The 14,918-nt window shown below is 33.3% G+C and overlaps 1 protein-coding gene and 1 non-coding gene across 2 annotated transcripts; one reads left to right on the top strand and one right to left on the bottom strand.

Annotated features, from left to right (window-relative positions):
- Positions 1 to 375: 375 nt before the first annotated feature.
- Positions 376 to 449, top strand: TRNAN-GUU (transfer RNA asparagine (anticodon GUU)). The gene has a single exon. It is a non-coding gene; the product is annotated as a tRNA-Asn (tRNA).
- A 2,838-nt stretch (positions 450 to 3,287) lies between these two features.
- LOC146935614 (sequence-specific DNA binding transcription factor) lies at positions 3,288 to 5,813 on the bottom strand. The gene is made up of 2 exons (XM_085750767.1): positions 5,132 to 5,813; positions 3,288 to 3,783 (listed from the first exon to the last, which is right to left on the bottom strand). The coding sequence occupies exons 1-2, from the start codon at positions 5,711 to 5,713 to the stop codon at positions 3,376 to 3,378; spliced, it is 990 nt and encodes a 329-aa protein (XP_085606893.1). The 5' UTR covers positions 5,714 to 5,813; the 3' UTR covers positions 3,288 to 3,375.
- Between the last annotated feature and the right edge of the window lie 9,105 nt (positions 5,814 to 14,918).

The following is a 14,918-nucleotide window of genomic DNA, read 5'->3' as shown; positions in this document are numbered from 1 at the left end:
ATGGTTGGAGTATCTTTTAATAAAGTACCACCATACTTTTCATCGATGTCTTACAAGATCAAACAGTAAATTATACTGCCTTTAATCATTATAAATTTAATTTTCAATAGTTTTTTAAGCCTGGTAATGGTATTGTCAAATTGCCCCATTGCTGAGAACGATCATAGAATTTCCAATCATTCTTTATCTTTAGCTCCTTTTCAATAGCTCCTTTAATTCGTTAAATTATATTTATGGTTATAATCAGAATCTAACCAGTAAAGTCATTCTTTATCAACAAAATAAATTAACGTCAATGAATTCCATTATCAGCTGCTTGGAGCGTGAGAATAATCATAAATTTATGTATAATGTAAAGCAACGAAAGTACAAGAAGCTGGAATAGCTCAGTTGGTTAGAGCGTGTGGCTGTTAACCACAAGGTCGGAGGTTCAACCCCTCCTTCTAGCGTTTTTGCAATATTTTTATTTTTTTTTAATTTAAAGAATAGTGTGAAATTTGACATTAATTATCAGATTTTTTTTCAAGAGGGAATGAAAAGAAAAAGAAGGAAAACAAGATCATAAGGTTGATCATTTGGAGGAACAATGTCATGGTAAATTTGGACTTCAAATCACTCCTGATCCTGACTCTTATTTTGGCAAGCAACAAATAATGCTAGTTGTGATCATTGTTCTTAGGATTAATCATTGTTTGAACCATGTATTTGCATCATGAATGCTATCTCTAATAATTTGATAATGAATGAAAGATTATAGCCTTGGTTCAAAGTTAACTGTTGCATATTTTTATCACAATTGGATATTACATGCTTAATGGAGGGGAGATTTTGTTTATAAAAGTTCTCAAATATCATTACGGAATAAATTGAGGAGGAGTTATTGATTCCATTTTGATGCATTGATTTTAATCAGAATAAAAAACATGATCCTTGTTTCAATAAGTTTGTCATTATTAAAAAGAGGAAGATAGGAAAATTATAAAATTCATTTTTTGAAGATATTTTAATGATAACAAACTTACTGGAACAAAGATCAATTGTGATTCCGTTGTTTTTTGTTTCCTTACAAGTTTCTTTGGTTTTGTTTAGAACATGATATTACAAATGCACAAATCAAATTCTATCTAAAGAAATATGAATATAAACTTCAGAATATTTTAAGAAGGACTTCAAATTGATCAAAAGTACATGAGATTGATATCAAAAACTCTTCAAGATCAGATTGACTTTAAAACCAAGAGTTCAGAAGCACATCAAGAATGACTAAAAAATTTAAAATCAAGAATAAAAATTAGATGATAATGAAGATCGGAATGTACTATAGAATGCAGATCAACTAGATCAAAATTACAGCTCAGAAGCATATCAAATTGAAGTTCTAAAAATCATATTAGACTTCAGATTGAGAGAAATAGAAAGAAAAATAAAAACCATAGTAATAATGAAAGGAACCAACTTCCATTGTGAGTTAGAACATTAGATTGAGCATCAGAAGATCAAACTAAAATCAAAGTTAAACTATCACCATTCAAAGAAGCTTGGTCACCAAGGTAAAGTCCACATCACACAAAGGACTAAAAAAATGGCTAATTTGTAACTACTAGTTTTCTTTCTTGTTTACCAAGACAAGAAAAGTCCCACCTTTTCTATATAAAGAGCATCATTCAAAAAAGAAACTACATATTAGAACAAATCATATCATTATATCTTTGTATAAATCCTTTAAGTGTATTTTTAGAGTATATTACTTTCCAAATGAGATCGGATTAATCATTGTGAGATCATATTCACAAACACATATTCTGTTGTATGTATGAACACCGCTAATCTTTTTTAGAATTGTAAAGAAGGATTGTGGGTGTGTAGTATGAAGAGATTGTGGAAAACTTGTAAAGGTCGAGAGACTAGAAGATTGAAAAGGTGCAGATATTATTAAGAGGGTATCTCAAGCACCATATTCGATAATCTTACATACCATGAAGATTGGGCTAGCCCGTATTGGGTGAAACAAGATAAATCTTTGTTTCATCTTCTCTATCCTTATACCTTTATTTTGATAGATTATAAGCATATGACATACACGCATACATCAAATTAACCAATCTGATTCTTAATTTGAGAACAACACAAAAGTTTAAAAAGTTGAAATTCGAAACCTCATTTCCTATGACTAAATATTTTTACATTGAGCCCATAAGAAAGTAGTCAAGAACTCGATTCCCAACTCTTGGTGTATGAAAAATAATTCAATTTTGAGAGGAGAACCCACTTTGTATGCCCAACAAATTCCCTAACAGCGATTAATCACCACTAAATGAATGCGGAAACTTCATAAATATAACACACTAACCTAAAATAAATCATAGTCATTGACAATATCTCACGCATATACACTTTTTTCTCATAACCCTACAATTGAGCAGAGATCACGCCAAGTACACGACCATGGTCTATCTATCTACTTAACACATTGTGTTTAATATTCTTGGAGTTCAAGTGCGAGTGGGTAGTTTAGCATCGACTATTAATGAGTTAAATGAATTATATTAGGTAAAAGACTAACATGGTAAATGCCTTAGGGTGTGTTTGAATGGAGTGTTTTGGAGATAATGGGACGAGTTTTTCTCTTAAAAGTTACGGACATTATAAAATAATTTATTAAAATCAATTAAGTGTAATCGTAGTATTATATGGTTATTTATCATATTTTTCAAAACAAAACAAAAAATTTAAAATGTAAACTTTGCCCTAAAAACTCCTTTAAAACCCCTTCTCAGACAATCCCTTATAATTTTGAGTAGAGATGTGATATATCAAGGTCTCTTGGTGGTCCTTATTTTTAGTTCATTGCTGCCCTTGATGCTACCCCAATCACCCTAAGAAATGTATCAAAGTCTTGGTTCGGCTTGATGGGGGGAGCGAGAATGAACCTATAATGATGTGGGAGATGATATGTTCCATTGATTGATAACTGTGGTGGAAATATAGTGATGTGAAAGGCCCACACTTGTGAGAAATACCGTAGAAGTTCAAATGTGGATGGTTTGACTATAAATGAGTTAAATGAATAACATATAAAAGAGATGACGTTTTTATCCAAGGTTCCATGGACTCCCCAACAAATATGTTACTATAAATAATCTTATATATCTATGATTAACATATTTATAGAACTATGAGATAATTCCAAGAAACAAAAAACAGGCATATCCCTTCATTTGTTAATTAATTGAAGAGAAGGTTAAAATCAACCATCTACAATTAAAATCAATTAGGAGAGATTATAATTATTGTCATATGGTCATCTCTTCACTAGTTAGGTGAATTACAAAGTTGTGATACACATGAATCTCTATACACATTCACCACATATCATTAGCTTCTTCCAATTCTCAATGATGAATCAACATCTTTATCTTTATTATTAACATTTGCAAAGATCCTAGCAATCTCAAGTTGTGTATTAGCAATAATTTCAGTTCTCTTGATTTCCATTTCTCCTCTCTTTGCCTCAGCTTCAACTCTCATCTTCTCTATCTCTTTCAATGTGTCCATTCTTGTTTGTTCTGACCTTACTACCACCTCTGCTAGCCACCTTATGCTTTCTGCTATTCCCATTGTTTCTTTCTTTTGCCTCTTGTTGTTATTGTTCTCTGCTCTCATTCTCCTCTTTTTGCTTCTTTGCTCGTCTTTTTCGCTGTAAAGCGCCGGCGTGCTGCTATCGGTTTCCAATGGATTCTTGTTAGCTATATGGTCAGATGACTTGGTTTCCAGTTCATCTTCCTGTCAATATGAAATCATAAATATTTATATTTCACATTTTCACCACATTGTAATTAAATTTTCAGAAGTAATATTGTGATGTACAAAGACAGTGAAATATATAATTGGAGATATGTGTAAAATTTGTTGATACAATGCATAGTAAACTCAAATATATCTTTGGGAGATATTTAAAGTCTTGGTCTTCATGGTAAAGGTTTATATGACTTTACCATGAGAAACCTTTTGTACCTTTATACTATCAATATTTAAAGTCTTGGTCTTTTTTTTTTCTTTTCTTTTGATGGACAGAGTCTTTGTTGATGACCAATTATTCAGCAGCATTCTATGTAAAAGCATCCTAAGTAAAGCACTAAGGTACTTTCCAACATATGCACTATTTTTTTTTTAAAACATATATATAGGATGAGAGTGCTAATTTGGTTTAATGTCAACTTCACATGCAAAAGAGTATATGGTTAAAATAAATGGATGTATAGCTAAATAATGTAGCAATGTTTTAATGCATATATAGTATAATGGAAGACTTGAATCATCCACTTAACAATTTGCTTATTATGTTCACTTCAAATATACAAATTATTTCATTTTCTTCCTGCAAGTTATTGTCTCACTTGTCTAAGCAAGGAAAAGCAATAAGAAAATCATTTGAAGGATAAACATAATTGTTCAAAATCATAAATAAATACATTACATTTCTTTGCATATAGAGTGTGTGAGTTTTGCCATCAAACTCTTTAAAATAAATAAATAAAACCTCACATTTTCTTTAGATTATAAAGTTCAATGAAGAACAAGCAATGATATTTCCCTTCAAAAAAAACAATGATCTTCATATAGGTCTTATGCATGAATTGTTTCACTCACATAATTAAGTAGGAAAAAAAAACTGAACTGAAATTTACAAGAACAAAGTTAAATTACAAATTGAAATTAGAGATGCAAAAAAATAAAAAAATAAATTGGTCTTCACCTTTGACTTTAATATTTAACAAGAGAATTAGAGACAAATTTTAACTTTTGTCACTAATTTTTTTGTTGCTAATTGACCTTATTTTTAGTCGTGAGTTTTACAAAATATGAAAATAATTCATGAACATAGAATGAACAAAAAGAAATTAAGATTAAATATATTTTCAGTTTCCATAATTTTTTTTAAGTCTATGTACCTACTTTTTAGTCCTAAAAATAAAATAAAAAATTACATACTTTTAGTTCTTGAACAAGCAATTTTGTAATTTGGAAGGTTTGAAAAATGATTATAATGATTAAAATAAAATTCGATATAGATTATAAAGAGTAAAAACATAATTAACTCAAGAAATTATGTCATTTAGTTAATATCTACCTTGACTAATTTATCAACACCATTTGATCCATGTGAGTTTTGAGCAGTTGTAATTGGTGGAGGAACAACCGTACTAGGAGCTAGTGGCTGATGAGCTTCTTCTTGTGCATGTGACATAGAAAGTGGTGGTTCCAACAAAACCAAATTACCTTGATTATTGTTTAGTGTTGTTGTAGATAATTGTCCTGTCCCACGTAGAAGAAGATCAAGTCTAGAATACAAAGGCCAAGATGAAACATCTGAACTAGCTGATTCTGATCTATACCTTTTCTTCATGGACTCAATCTTATTCTTACACTGTGTTTGTGTCTTTGGTGACTTAGTTGAGTTTGATCTTGATGAAACATGTTTTGCAACATCTTCCCAGTCTTGTCCTTTGAGTTTTGCTCTATTTCTAAGTACCCATTTTGATTCATATGCTTCAAGAAGTGTTGTAACTGCTCCTTCACTCCATTCATCTCTTTTTAGTCTCTCATTTCCACTTCCACTACCAATAATATTGTTTTGTTTTCTTGGTGATTCTTGTTGCGATGTTGGAGGGTTTTGTTGAATTTGTTCTTTGTTTTCTATTTTTTCATTCATTTCTTTTGACCATAATAATATCCTCCATCTACTATAAACTTTTTAACACTTTGTTGTGTGTGTATATGCTAACATCTTGTTACAAAGTTTTGTAGCTCACATGAGGCTAAGAATATGAAAGGGTAATAATGAGAGAGAGAGAGAGAGAGAGAGAGAGAGAGAGAGAGAGAGAGAGAGAGAGAGAGAGAGAGAGAGAGAGCCACTAGCATTATGGAATTTTATTTTTATATAAAAAAGAAAAAGGGAAAAGAAAAGAATGGCTATGAAAAAAATGGTTCACTTTTTTGTCAAATAAGTTAATGATGTCAATATTGCCTTAACTTTTCTACTTTATTTTTCTTGCTTTTTGTTGTGTGGAAGAGCGGTTGTGTATGATGGTGTAATATGATTGTGAGCAATATATAATGTACGATGGTTTTTATGTTTGAGTTTATTTGGATGTTAGCGTTGTTATGAAGCCAACCAAGACATCCACTCGACCTAGCACAAGGGTGATGGTAGTGGTGGGTCTATCACATGGTTTTGTCACCCATTTCTTTTGAAATTAATTTTGATGAGAAATGATGTTTATATAATTATTTTATGATAATATTTGGGATAACTCTCTTTTTTATATTTATAGTGTTCTTTTTTTTATTGTTTTGATTTTCGTACAAATACTTATATATTATTTTTGTATATTTTTCGTTGTCCACTAAATTGTTTTAAAAATGTTCAAGTAACATACCTCAATTTTGATAGAGTAAAAATTTTCCCACCTCAAACATTAAGTCATTTTGAATGTACACATTTGAAAAATATATAAGTTTTTTCGTGTTAATGTGTGCTTCCGAATAAAAATATGCTTCTTTTTTCATTTGATACTATATTTACAAAAGTTTATAATAAGGATATTTAATGTTTATAATAAGGATATTAAATAAAAGTTAATAATTACCAATAACTTCACAAAACTACCTTTTGAACTTAATTCTATCTATTCGATTTGAATGTTTATAATATGGATATTAAATAAAATTTAAAAATTAATAAAGAAAAAAATCTTGAATTTTTTCTATTATTTTAAATTTTTGATAAATTGTATATAATAATTAATACTCCCTCCGGTCCTATTTATAAGAGAAATTTGGGTCAACAAAAGTTGATGTATCTAGTTAAAAACTCAGTCCAAATACATTCACTTTTGTTGACCTAACTTTCTCTTATAAATAGGACCGGAGGGAGTACATTGTAAAGAGAAATACTTATTCTTCCATTGAATTCTCATCGCAGATTTCAGAAGTATTCACCACCAACAACACCATCATTCAAGATGCCCTCTAATTTCAATTCCCTTCACAACCAGCCAATGTGCTACCGTCACTAAAACTAATATAGCTAATGCTATCTCCCTTTCCATCTCTTCTTTATTAGTCCACTTTTTCTCTCCTTGTCTCTCTCAAAGTGCACTTTCTTGAGCTATATTCATGTGCCTTTTGAAAGGTCTTTAGGTGATGCACAACCACTAAAATCAAAGCTACCTCCAAATGGCTTTCTAATGAAGACTATGGTTGGTCATTGTAGTGAGGAATCAAAATAAGCCACGTCAATGAAAACAAATTATGTTGTGGGTTTACTGAGTCATTCCATTCTAAAAGATATGCCTAGCTTTATAGGCCGTTTTAATTTATTGGTTCTTTATGTCTTTTTCTTATTTTTCCCCTTTAGCTAAGATATTGGTCTTTTGCAATATTACATTAATAAATAAAACAACGTTCTTTGTAACGTCAATGGAATAGATTGACTTTTTTAATTAAGCAAAAGGTTAACAGTGTTTTACCTTCCTGTAATATAGGTCATTTACGGATTATCTTATATAAAAACTTTTTTTTTTTAAATTTCATCCTTGTAATTTGAAGATTCTTCGGTTTTGGATTTGACATCAAATTACAAAATTTATGGTATATTCGCTCCCTGTAATTTAAGCAAATTTCAGTTTACCCCTGTCATATTATCGATTTTGTACAATCAAAATTTATAAAGGTTCAAAATCAAAGAATCGTCAAACTACAAATATGGAATCTAAAAAAAAAATACAGGGGTTGAAGGTGAGAAAAACACAAGAAGGGGGTGAATTGTGTTTAGCTTTTTCTTCTTTTTAACTAAGTCCAAAGTTCAGCTTCTGATAAAGTTCAGAACCTGAAGCAATGTTCAGAGTTAAGTGTAGCAGATGAGAGAGAGAGAGAGAGAGAGAGAGAGAGAGAGAGAGAGAGAGAGAGAGAGAGAGGTAATTATCCCGGTTTCTTCTACAATCCGGAAGTAGTACAGTCATCTTGTCACTTAAAGAGATTTTCACTATAATCACACAAGAATACAATTGCTCAAGCACACAAACAAGAGACTTCCTATGCTCAAGCACACAAGCAAGAAACTTCTAACAAACAAAGATTACAAAGAAATAATTGTTTGGTTGAACACTTGATATACAATCATAGGTGTTCACAAATACAAAACAGTTCAGACTCTAGACTTAAGAATTTTTAAGATATGAAAGTTAATAAGAAATTCTATGTGTTTGATGCTTAATGAATTTTCACAAAGTTTTAGCACTTGTAAAATATTGCAGAGTCTTGTTATATCTTCAAGTCTTCAATCCTTTATATAGAGGTAGAAAAGAGACGTTGAGGAGTGTCAGCGCATCAAAGATTCATTTGAGAAGCTTGATCATTCAACATTGATTTGTTGCTTGATTTAGTTAATGTCCTATGAAGGAATGAATTTGAATCCTTTCCATAGCCATTTTTTTATTAAGACATAATAAATTTTTGTCTTTGGTCCTGGACACTTGAACAAATATTAGCATATCCAATTGAACTTTTAATACATTGTTATCATCAAACCTCAAGAGGCATTGTTTAAACTCATTTTGTTCCAACAATCTCCCCATTTTTGATCATGACAAACACAAGTGTTTAGAATCAATTGTTGTTAATCTAATTAATTAGTTGATTTTTGGATTTGAGGTTTGTAAGCTCCCCCTAAGTCTAATAGTCCAGAAGGTGAGTTTTGTAAATTCCCCCTAAGTTCTATCCAGGTTAATTAGATTCCTTTTAAAGTCCAAAATATAGAATAACGCATCACTCAGAAATAATTCACATTAAATCCAGAGGTTAAGAGATAAGAAGATGGTTCTTAAGTTAATTTTTAAAATTTACCTAGTGGACTCATAGCTTAAACACTATTATGTCTTACTCCCCCTTTTGTCATCACCAAAAATAATTGAAAAGAGTAAAGAAATAGTGGATAAAACATGAAAATAATCATAGCATAATATATCAGAAGCAAAAACTTTCAGATGCATAAAATATATCAGAAGCAGATAAAGTGTTAAGGGCAGTAAATTATCAAAAGCAATACTTAACAGAAACAATAAACATGTGTGTAACTAAATGTTCTAAGGTTTCTAAGACTAATGTTGCTTCTTCATCATATCTAAGAGGACAGCAATTCCAGCATTTGCTTGATCTTGCTTCTTTGCCATCATTGCTTGCTCTTTGGACAATTCTGCTTGCTTTCTCAAGGATTCCTCATGATGCTTCTGCATTTTCCTGTCTAGCTCTTCTTGCTTCCTGATTAACTCAGCTTAAATCTCACTTTGGCGCCTCTGTTCAAGCATCACTTCCATAAGCTGAGCTTTCCTTGCTTCTGTTGTCATCTTCTGTTCTTGCATGTCAGCCTCCATCTTATATTGGAATTGGACCAATACAGGCTCTTGACTCTTGATCACAATATGATCGGGCTCATAATTCACCAAGTGAATAGCCCGATGTCTTGCTTCCACTAGCTCCTGAAGACTATTTGCACACCCCCTGAAGCACCAGGTTAGAGGTTAAGGTTGTGGGCGGGTTAATGGTTGGATGAATGCTAGATTATGTGGTTTGGATTTTTGTGATAGCAGCTTCTGGAATATCGGAAGATGATAGATCCATAACTATAGTGTTATCATAAAAGGTCAAGACTATTTTAGTGGAGTTAATAGGTTGGATTTCGGGTTGGATTATATTTTCTAATGCCTCAAGCATGAGAACATCATAATATGTAGGGTTGTTTTCTGGTTTAGCAAAATGTATGGGTAAAATAAGTATGGGCTTGTCTTCTGATACAGATGATGTATCAGAGATAGTATGGGTTGAGGTGTTTGAGGGTGGTTTAGATTTTGTGGTAGTTGTTGTTGTTGTTGTGTGGGGTTCTGACACAACTTGATCAGATGTTGTATCAGTGGCTTTATGTGGATATAAAGGTTGTTGAATTTCTGAAACAATTGGACCAGTTGTTGTTTCAGAGGTTGTTTGTAAAGTTAGGTTGACAATTGTTTGGGTAGTTCACCACCCAGATGCTGAGAGAGTACATCTATTGCGGATGAAGAAATGTTTTTAGGTAGGGTTGAGGATGATGTATAAGAAGCTATCTTAACAGCATATGCTTGGGATAGAACATGAGTTTCATAAATTTATTTAGTTATGCGCCTTTCTAGTTGCTCTAATTCAACTTCTAAGGTTGGATTGGGTATCTCAGAAGAGATTTGAGGCTCTTCACCTGGAAAACAGGTTTGAAGAGGAATCTCATTTAGAGGCCCAATCCATGTTTTCTTAGGTTTTGATACAAGGTCAGGTTGATGTAGGGTAGATGGTGAGGGGGTCTTAGCCTTTTGTAAATTTGTATATGTTTGACTAAGGATTAGTTCATTAAAAGGTGAAGGTCTGTGTTTTGATGATACTAAATCTATGACTTTGGAAGGGGAGGAGTGTGAAAGATTACCTGAATTCCCAGCTTCTGGTCTTGAAATATCATAAGCTCCAGGTTTAGATTTTACTAGCATGTGACTCTGCAAAACCTCCTTAGCTTGTTAAACTGTTGAATCTTTCAGCTCCTTAGTCATATTAAGCACATGCTCTGCAGCCTTGGCTTTCTTTGCTTTCACTTCCCTAGTTACCAAGCTTAACCCTTCTTCCTCTACTTCAGGATCTGGTAAAGCACCAACTTCCTGATGGCAGATTTTTTCTGATTCTGCACCTTCTTTCTAGCTTGTGCAGATGATGCTTTCTCAGAAGCTCCACTTCTTGTTATGGTTGGTAGGATCTCAGCAGGTGCAAGCTCTGCAACCTCCTTCTGAACTTCAAAAGATGCAACCTTGGATACTTGATGCTTCTTAGCAGACTTCTGAGTAGGTTTAGGCTTGTCAGATGCTTCAATCATCCTCTTTTTCGGTGCCTTGTAGGTTTACTCAGAACCATCCGGAATCATGTCCCAAGTGATAGCAATACATGTTTCTTCATAATATTGAGTAATGAAGTAGGCAAGCACATCAAGAGAATCTTCTTTAGAGATTGGAGGGAAGTCTTCCATCAAGGCTGAGAGTCTGGATGAGGTCTGAAGATCTTGTTCTGATGTGATTACTTTCTTCTTTTCAATAATCTTTATATTGCCTAGAATAGCTCCAGAGATCACTCTTCTTGTGCATGTTCCCAATTCTTCATCAGAAGCCAAATCAAATTTTTGCAGCTTCTGAAGGAGTTTCCCTTGATGGAAAATCTCATATATGAGTCTGGTATAAGGTACTTGCCTCTTTTCCTTGATACCCTCCTTGATTGATATGCAGAGATAATTGAAGATGTATGCAGGGAGGTTGATTCTGAACTTGTTGATCAGGAAGTGAAGGAAATGGTTGTGATCCCATAACCTATAGTCAGTGTCTCCTTCCCTAGGCATGAAGCACTGCATAATCAACTTGTGCAGTACTCTTTGATCATCTTTCATATCAATAGTTTTATCAGACTGTCTTAGTGCATGGAGACTCTGATGAATTCTTTCTGCCCAATCACTCTTCTTATTAGTGTTTGTTGGAACAAAATGTGTTTGACAATGCCTCTTTGAGTTTTGATGATAACAAGGTATTAAAAGTTCAATTGGATATGCTAATATTTGTTCAAACGTACAGGACCATAGACTAAAATTTATAAGTCTTAAAACATAGTATTGGTTCAAGAAGAACAAATTAAAGTAAAAGAATTTACAAGAGAAGCTTAGTTGCAAGTCAGAGTCTGAAGACATCAGATTTTGAAGACCATCAGAAGCTAACTGTCAGAGTATGATGTTAATCGATGTCGCGTCCTTTTTCGAAGATCAAGGCTATTCGATTAGCTTTTTGACTCACTAAATTTATTTCACGACCGAACATTTAATTTTTAAGAAAAGGGGAAAAAAGTTCAAACACCCCACATTTTGAAAAAGATTTAGGGTTCGGGGGTTAGTTACATAAAGGGAAGGTGTTAGCACCCTTTATGTCCGTAGTACTCTAAGGGAACCTCTTGGTCTTATTTAATTAATGTGCTATAACTTGCTTGTTGGAGTTTGAGATGATAAAAGAAAGGAGACCTAGTTTATCTACATTTTATTGATTTGGAAGGACAAGTCCTTTGCCTGCGTACCCGTGAGGGATCAAAATCACGTAGTTCGTGGTAAAAATTGACGTTTGATTGGTTGAGTGTTTTATAATATTTTGAAAAGGTTTTAAAGTGAAAAGCCAAGTGGCAAAATAAGTTTGTTTATATTTTTTATATTAAAGAAAAGAGACTCAAAATGAAATTAAGTTGATTAATGTTTGATTTAAGAAAATAAAAACAAAAAAAAGACGTCACTTGATTTAAGATCAAGGTTTATTTAAAATATATATATATATATATATATATATATATATATATATATATATATATATTTGTGTTGTTTTTGTTGTTTTTGAGTAATAAACTAACGGAGCATAAAAAATAAAAGCATAGGAACCTTATGGTGGCGTTGGACCACCACAAGGACCTTTTACCTAAACTACCAAGCAGGATAAAGGCATACACACACGCACGCACTCATGCACCTAAAACTATTACATAAAACCTATTATACATGCTATGGTCTGCAAGAAAATAAATAAATAAATTACATTTTAACCTAATTTACATTCTAAAGTCTGCGGAAAAATAAATGACAAGAAAAAAAACATAATTATTTACATTAAAGCCTATTTACACTTTCTAAATGACTAAAATAAAGAAATAAATATGCAATGAATGATAATAGCATAATGATAAACCTAAACGAATGAAAATGCATGAGAATAATAAAGAAAATCAATGCTAACGAAAGAAATAAAAAGAAAAAGCGAAAGAAATAAAATTACAGCAGGAGGGTGCAGCAGCAAGCAGGGGTATGCAGTGAGTAAAATGAAATTGAAGCTGGGCCTAGTGCAAAAGGAGCCGAACCGGGTTAGTTTGTGGGTGTGTGGGTCGAACCGGTTCAAAGGGATATATAAGGGTTGTGAGACCCATATCATTCATTTTTGAATTCTGTTTCTCTCTCCTCTCTTATCACTCTCCCGTCTTCTCTCTTAAGTGTTCTTCCCCTCCCCATGAGTTTTCCGACGGCGGTTGGCCGGCCAAGGGTGGCGGCGCCGCCGCCGGTCACTGTCAAGCCTTTTTTTCGCTGTTTCTTCTCCTGCTCTCTATTTTCACACCTAAAATTTCTAAAGTCAACTATCACAACCCTAAATCTAAAAGAAAGAATAAATACTACCTTTTGAAAGTCTCCTTTTTGATTTTGGCTTAGGATTGGTGTGTCTTGTCGATCAGCTTCTGCCTGGATGGGAGCCGGTTCAGTTGTGTCGTCCGATTTGGTGTCGTCTTCGTTGTTGTTGAATTCGGTTCTGCTACTGTGTTGGGTGTTGTTACCGTGTCTGCTTCCGTTGTGCCTGTCTGTTTTGTGCGTGATTGTTTGACTCTGATGAATCGGCTTGGAGAGAGGGTGTGGGTTTGGTACTCGGTTGTGTGAGTGACGGTTGGAATGATGTTGTTGTCGTCGACGATCTGAAATTGGCTGCTGAGGATTTGATGTTGTGTCGATGGAATTGGGTTTTGAGTTATTAGGTTTGTACGATTGGGATTTTGATTGGTTTGGGATTGTGTTTGTGTGAAAATGGTTTATGGTAAATGTTGGTTCTGTGAAATTGGTTGATGAATTTGTGTTGTGAAAATCGGCCTCTGATTGTGCGTTTAAAATTGGCTCCCCTGGTTGTGCAGCTGCATGTTTAATTTATAGTGGGGGGTTTTAGGCTAGGGTTTATTTCAAAGAAGCAGAAAAAAGTTGTAGCTTTGGATTGGAATGGGCTGAATGTGAATTCTGTTCCATGAAGAATGCTGGAGATAGGCGTGTGAAAAACTGGATTGGAACTGATGAACGTGCGACAGGCTGTGTTATGAATTTGGACTTATTTTTGGACATTATTGGACAATTATGAAAATAATAATAAAATGAAATAAGTACTATAATAAAATGAAAAGGATAAAGACTAGAAAGGATGAGACTAAAATTAAATTAAAAGAAATATTTTTAATTAAAGTTAGTTGATTAAAAAAACTTAAATAAAAGATGGAATTGAATAAATAAAATAGAGAGCGAAGAGGGCCTGACTCGAATTCAAACATGAGGTATTTTAAAATACCTCTCTGTCGAATTTTCATTGAAAAGTCAGAGACTGGTCAGGATCGAAGGGCACGTGTCAGTGTATGAATGCAGGATCCTTAAGTCAAAAATTGGGGTATGACAGATGCCCCTATTTAAGTTTCTTCGTCCGGAGATTTGAAGATGAAATCTTTGATTCGATCGGACCGAAGAGACTTAAATACAAAGTACACCAATTTTGGACCTAAGATGCTATGAATGCCAGTGAAATGCTTGTATATAGGACGACAAATATGACTGGACGACAAACAACAACGGGATACCTAAGTTCGTTGAAGAAAAAGGGATCCGACTCCGCTGGGGAATGTAGTTTTACTGGGGAAAATGATTGTCTACTACCGTATTGGTTTGGGACGATAGCATAATGAAGACAAAACTTTTAGCGACATCTCTGGAACAGCTGACGCTGGGGATGACACTCTTTGAATTTAAAATTGATTGGCGACGTCTCTAGAACAGATAAACTGGGGACGACACCATTGAAATTGACTTGATTAGTGACATCACTTGAACAGCTAAGTTGGGGAAGACACCATTGAAATTGAAATTGGTTAGTGACATCACTTGAACAGCTAAGCTGGGGACGACACCATTGAAATTTGGTTAGTGACATCACTTGAACAGCTAAGCTGGGGACGACGCCATTGAAATTGAAATT

Source organism: Medicago sativa, chromosome 3 (assembly GCF_051527215.1).
Source record: "Medicago sativa cultivar Bolivia chromosome 3, Bolivia_mono, whole genome shotgun sequence".
Taxonomy (NCBI): Eukaryota; Viridiplantae; Streptophyta; class Magnoliopsida; order Fabales; family Fabaceae; genus Medicago; species Medicago sativa.
This window is presented reverse-complemented; position numbering and strand designations above follow the sequence as displayed.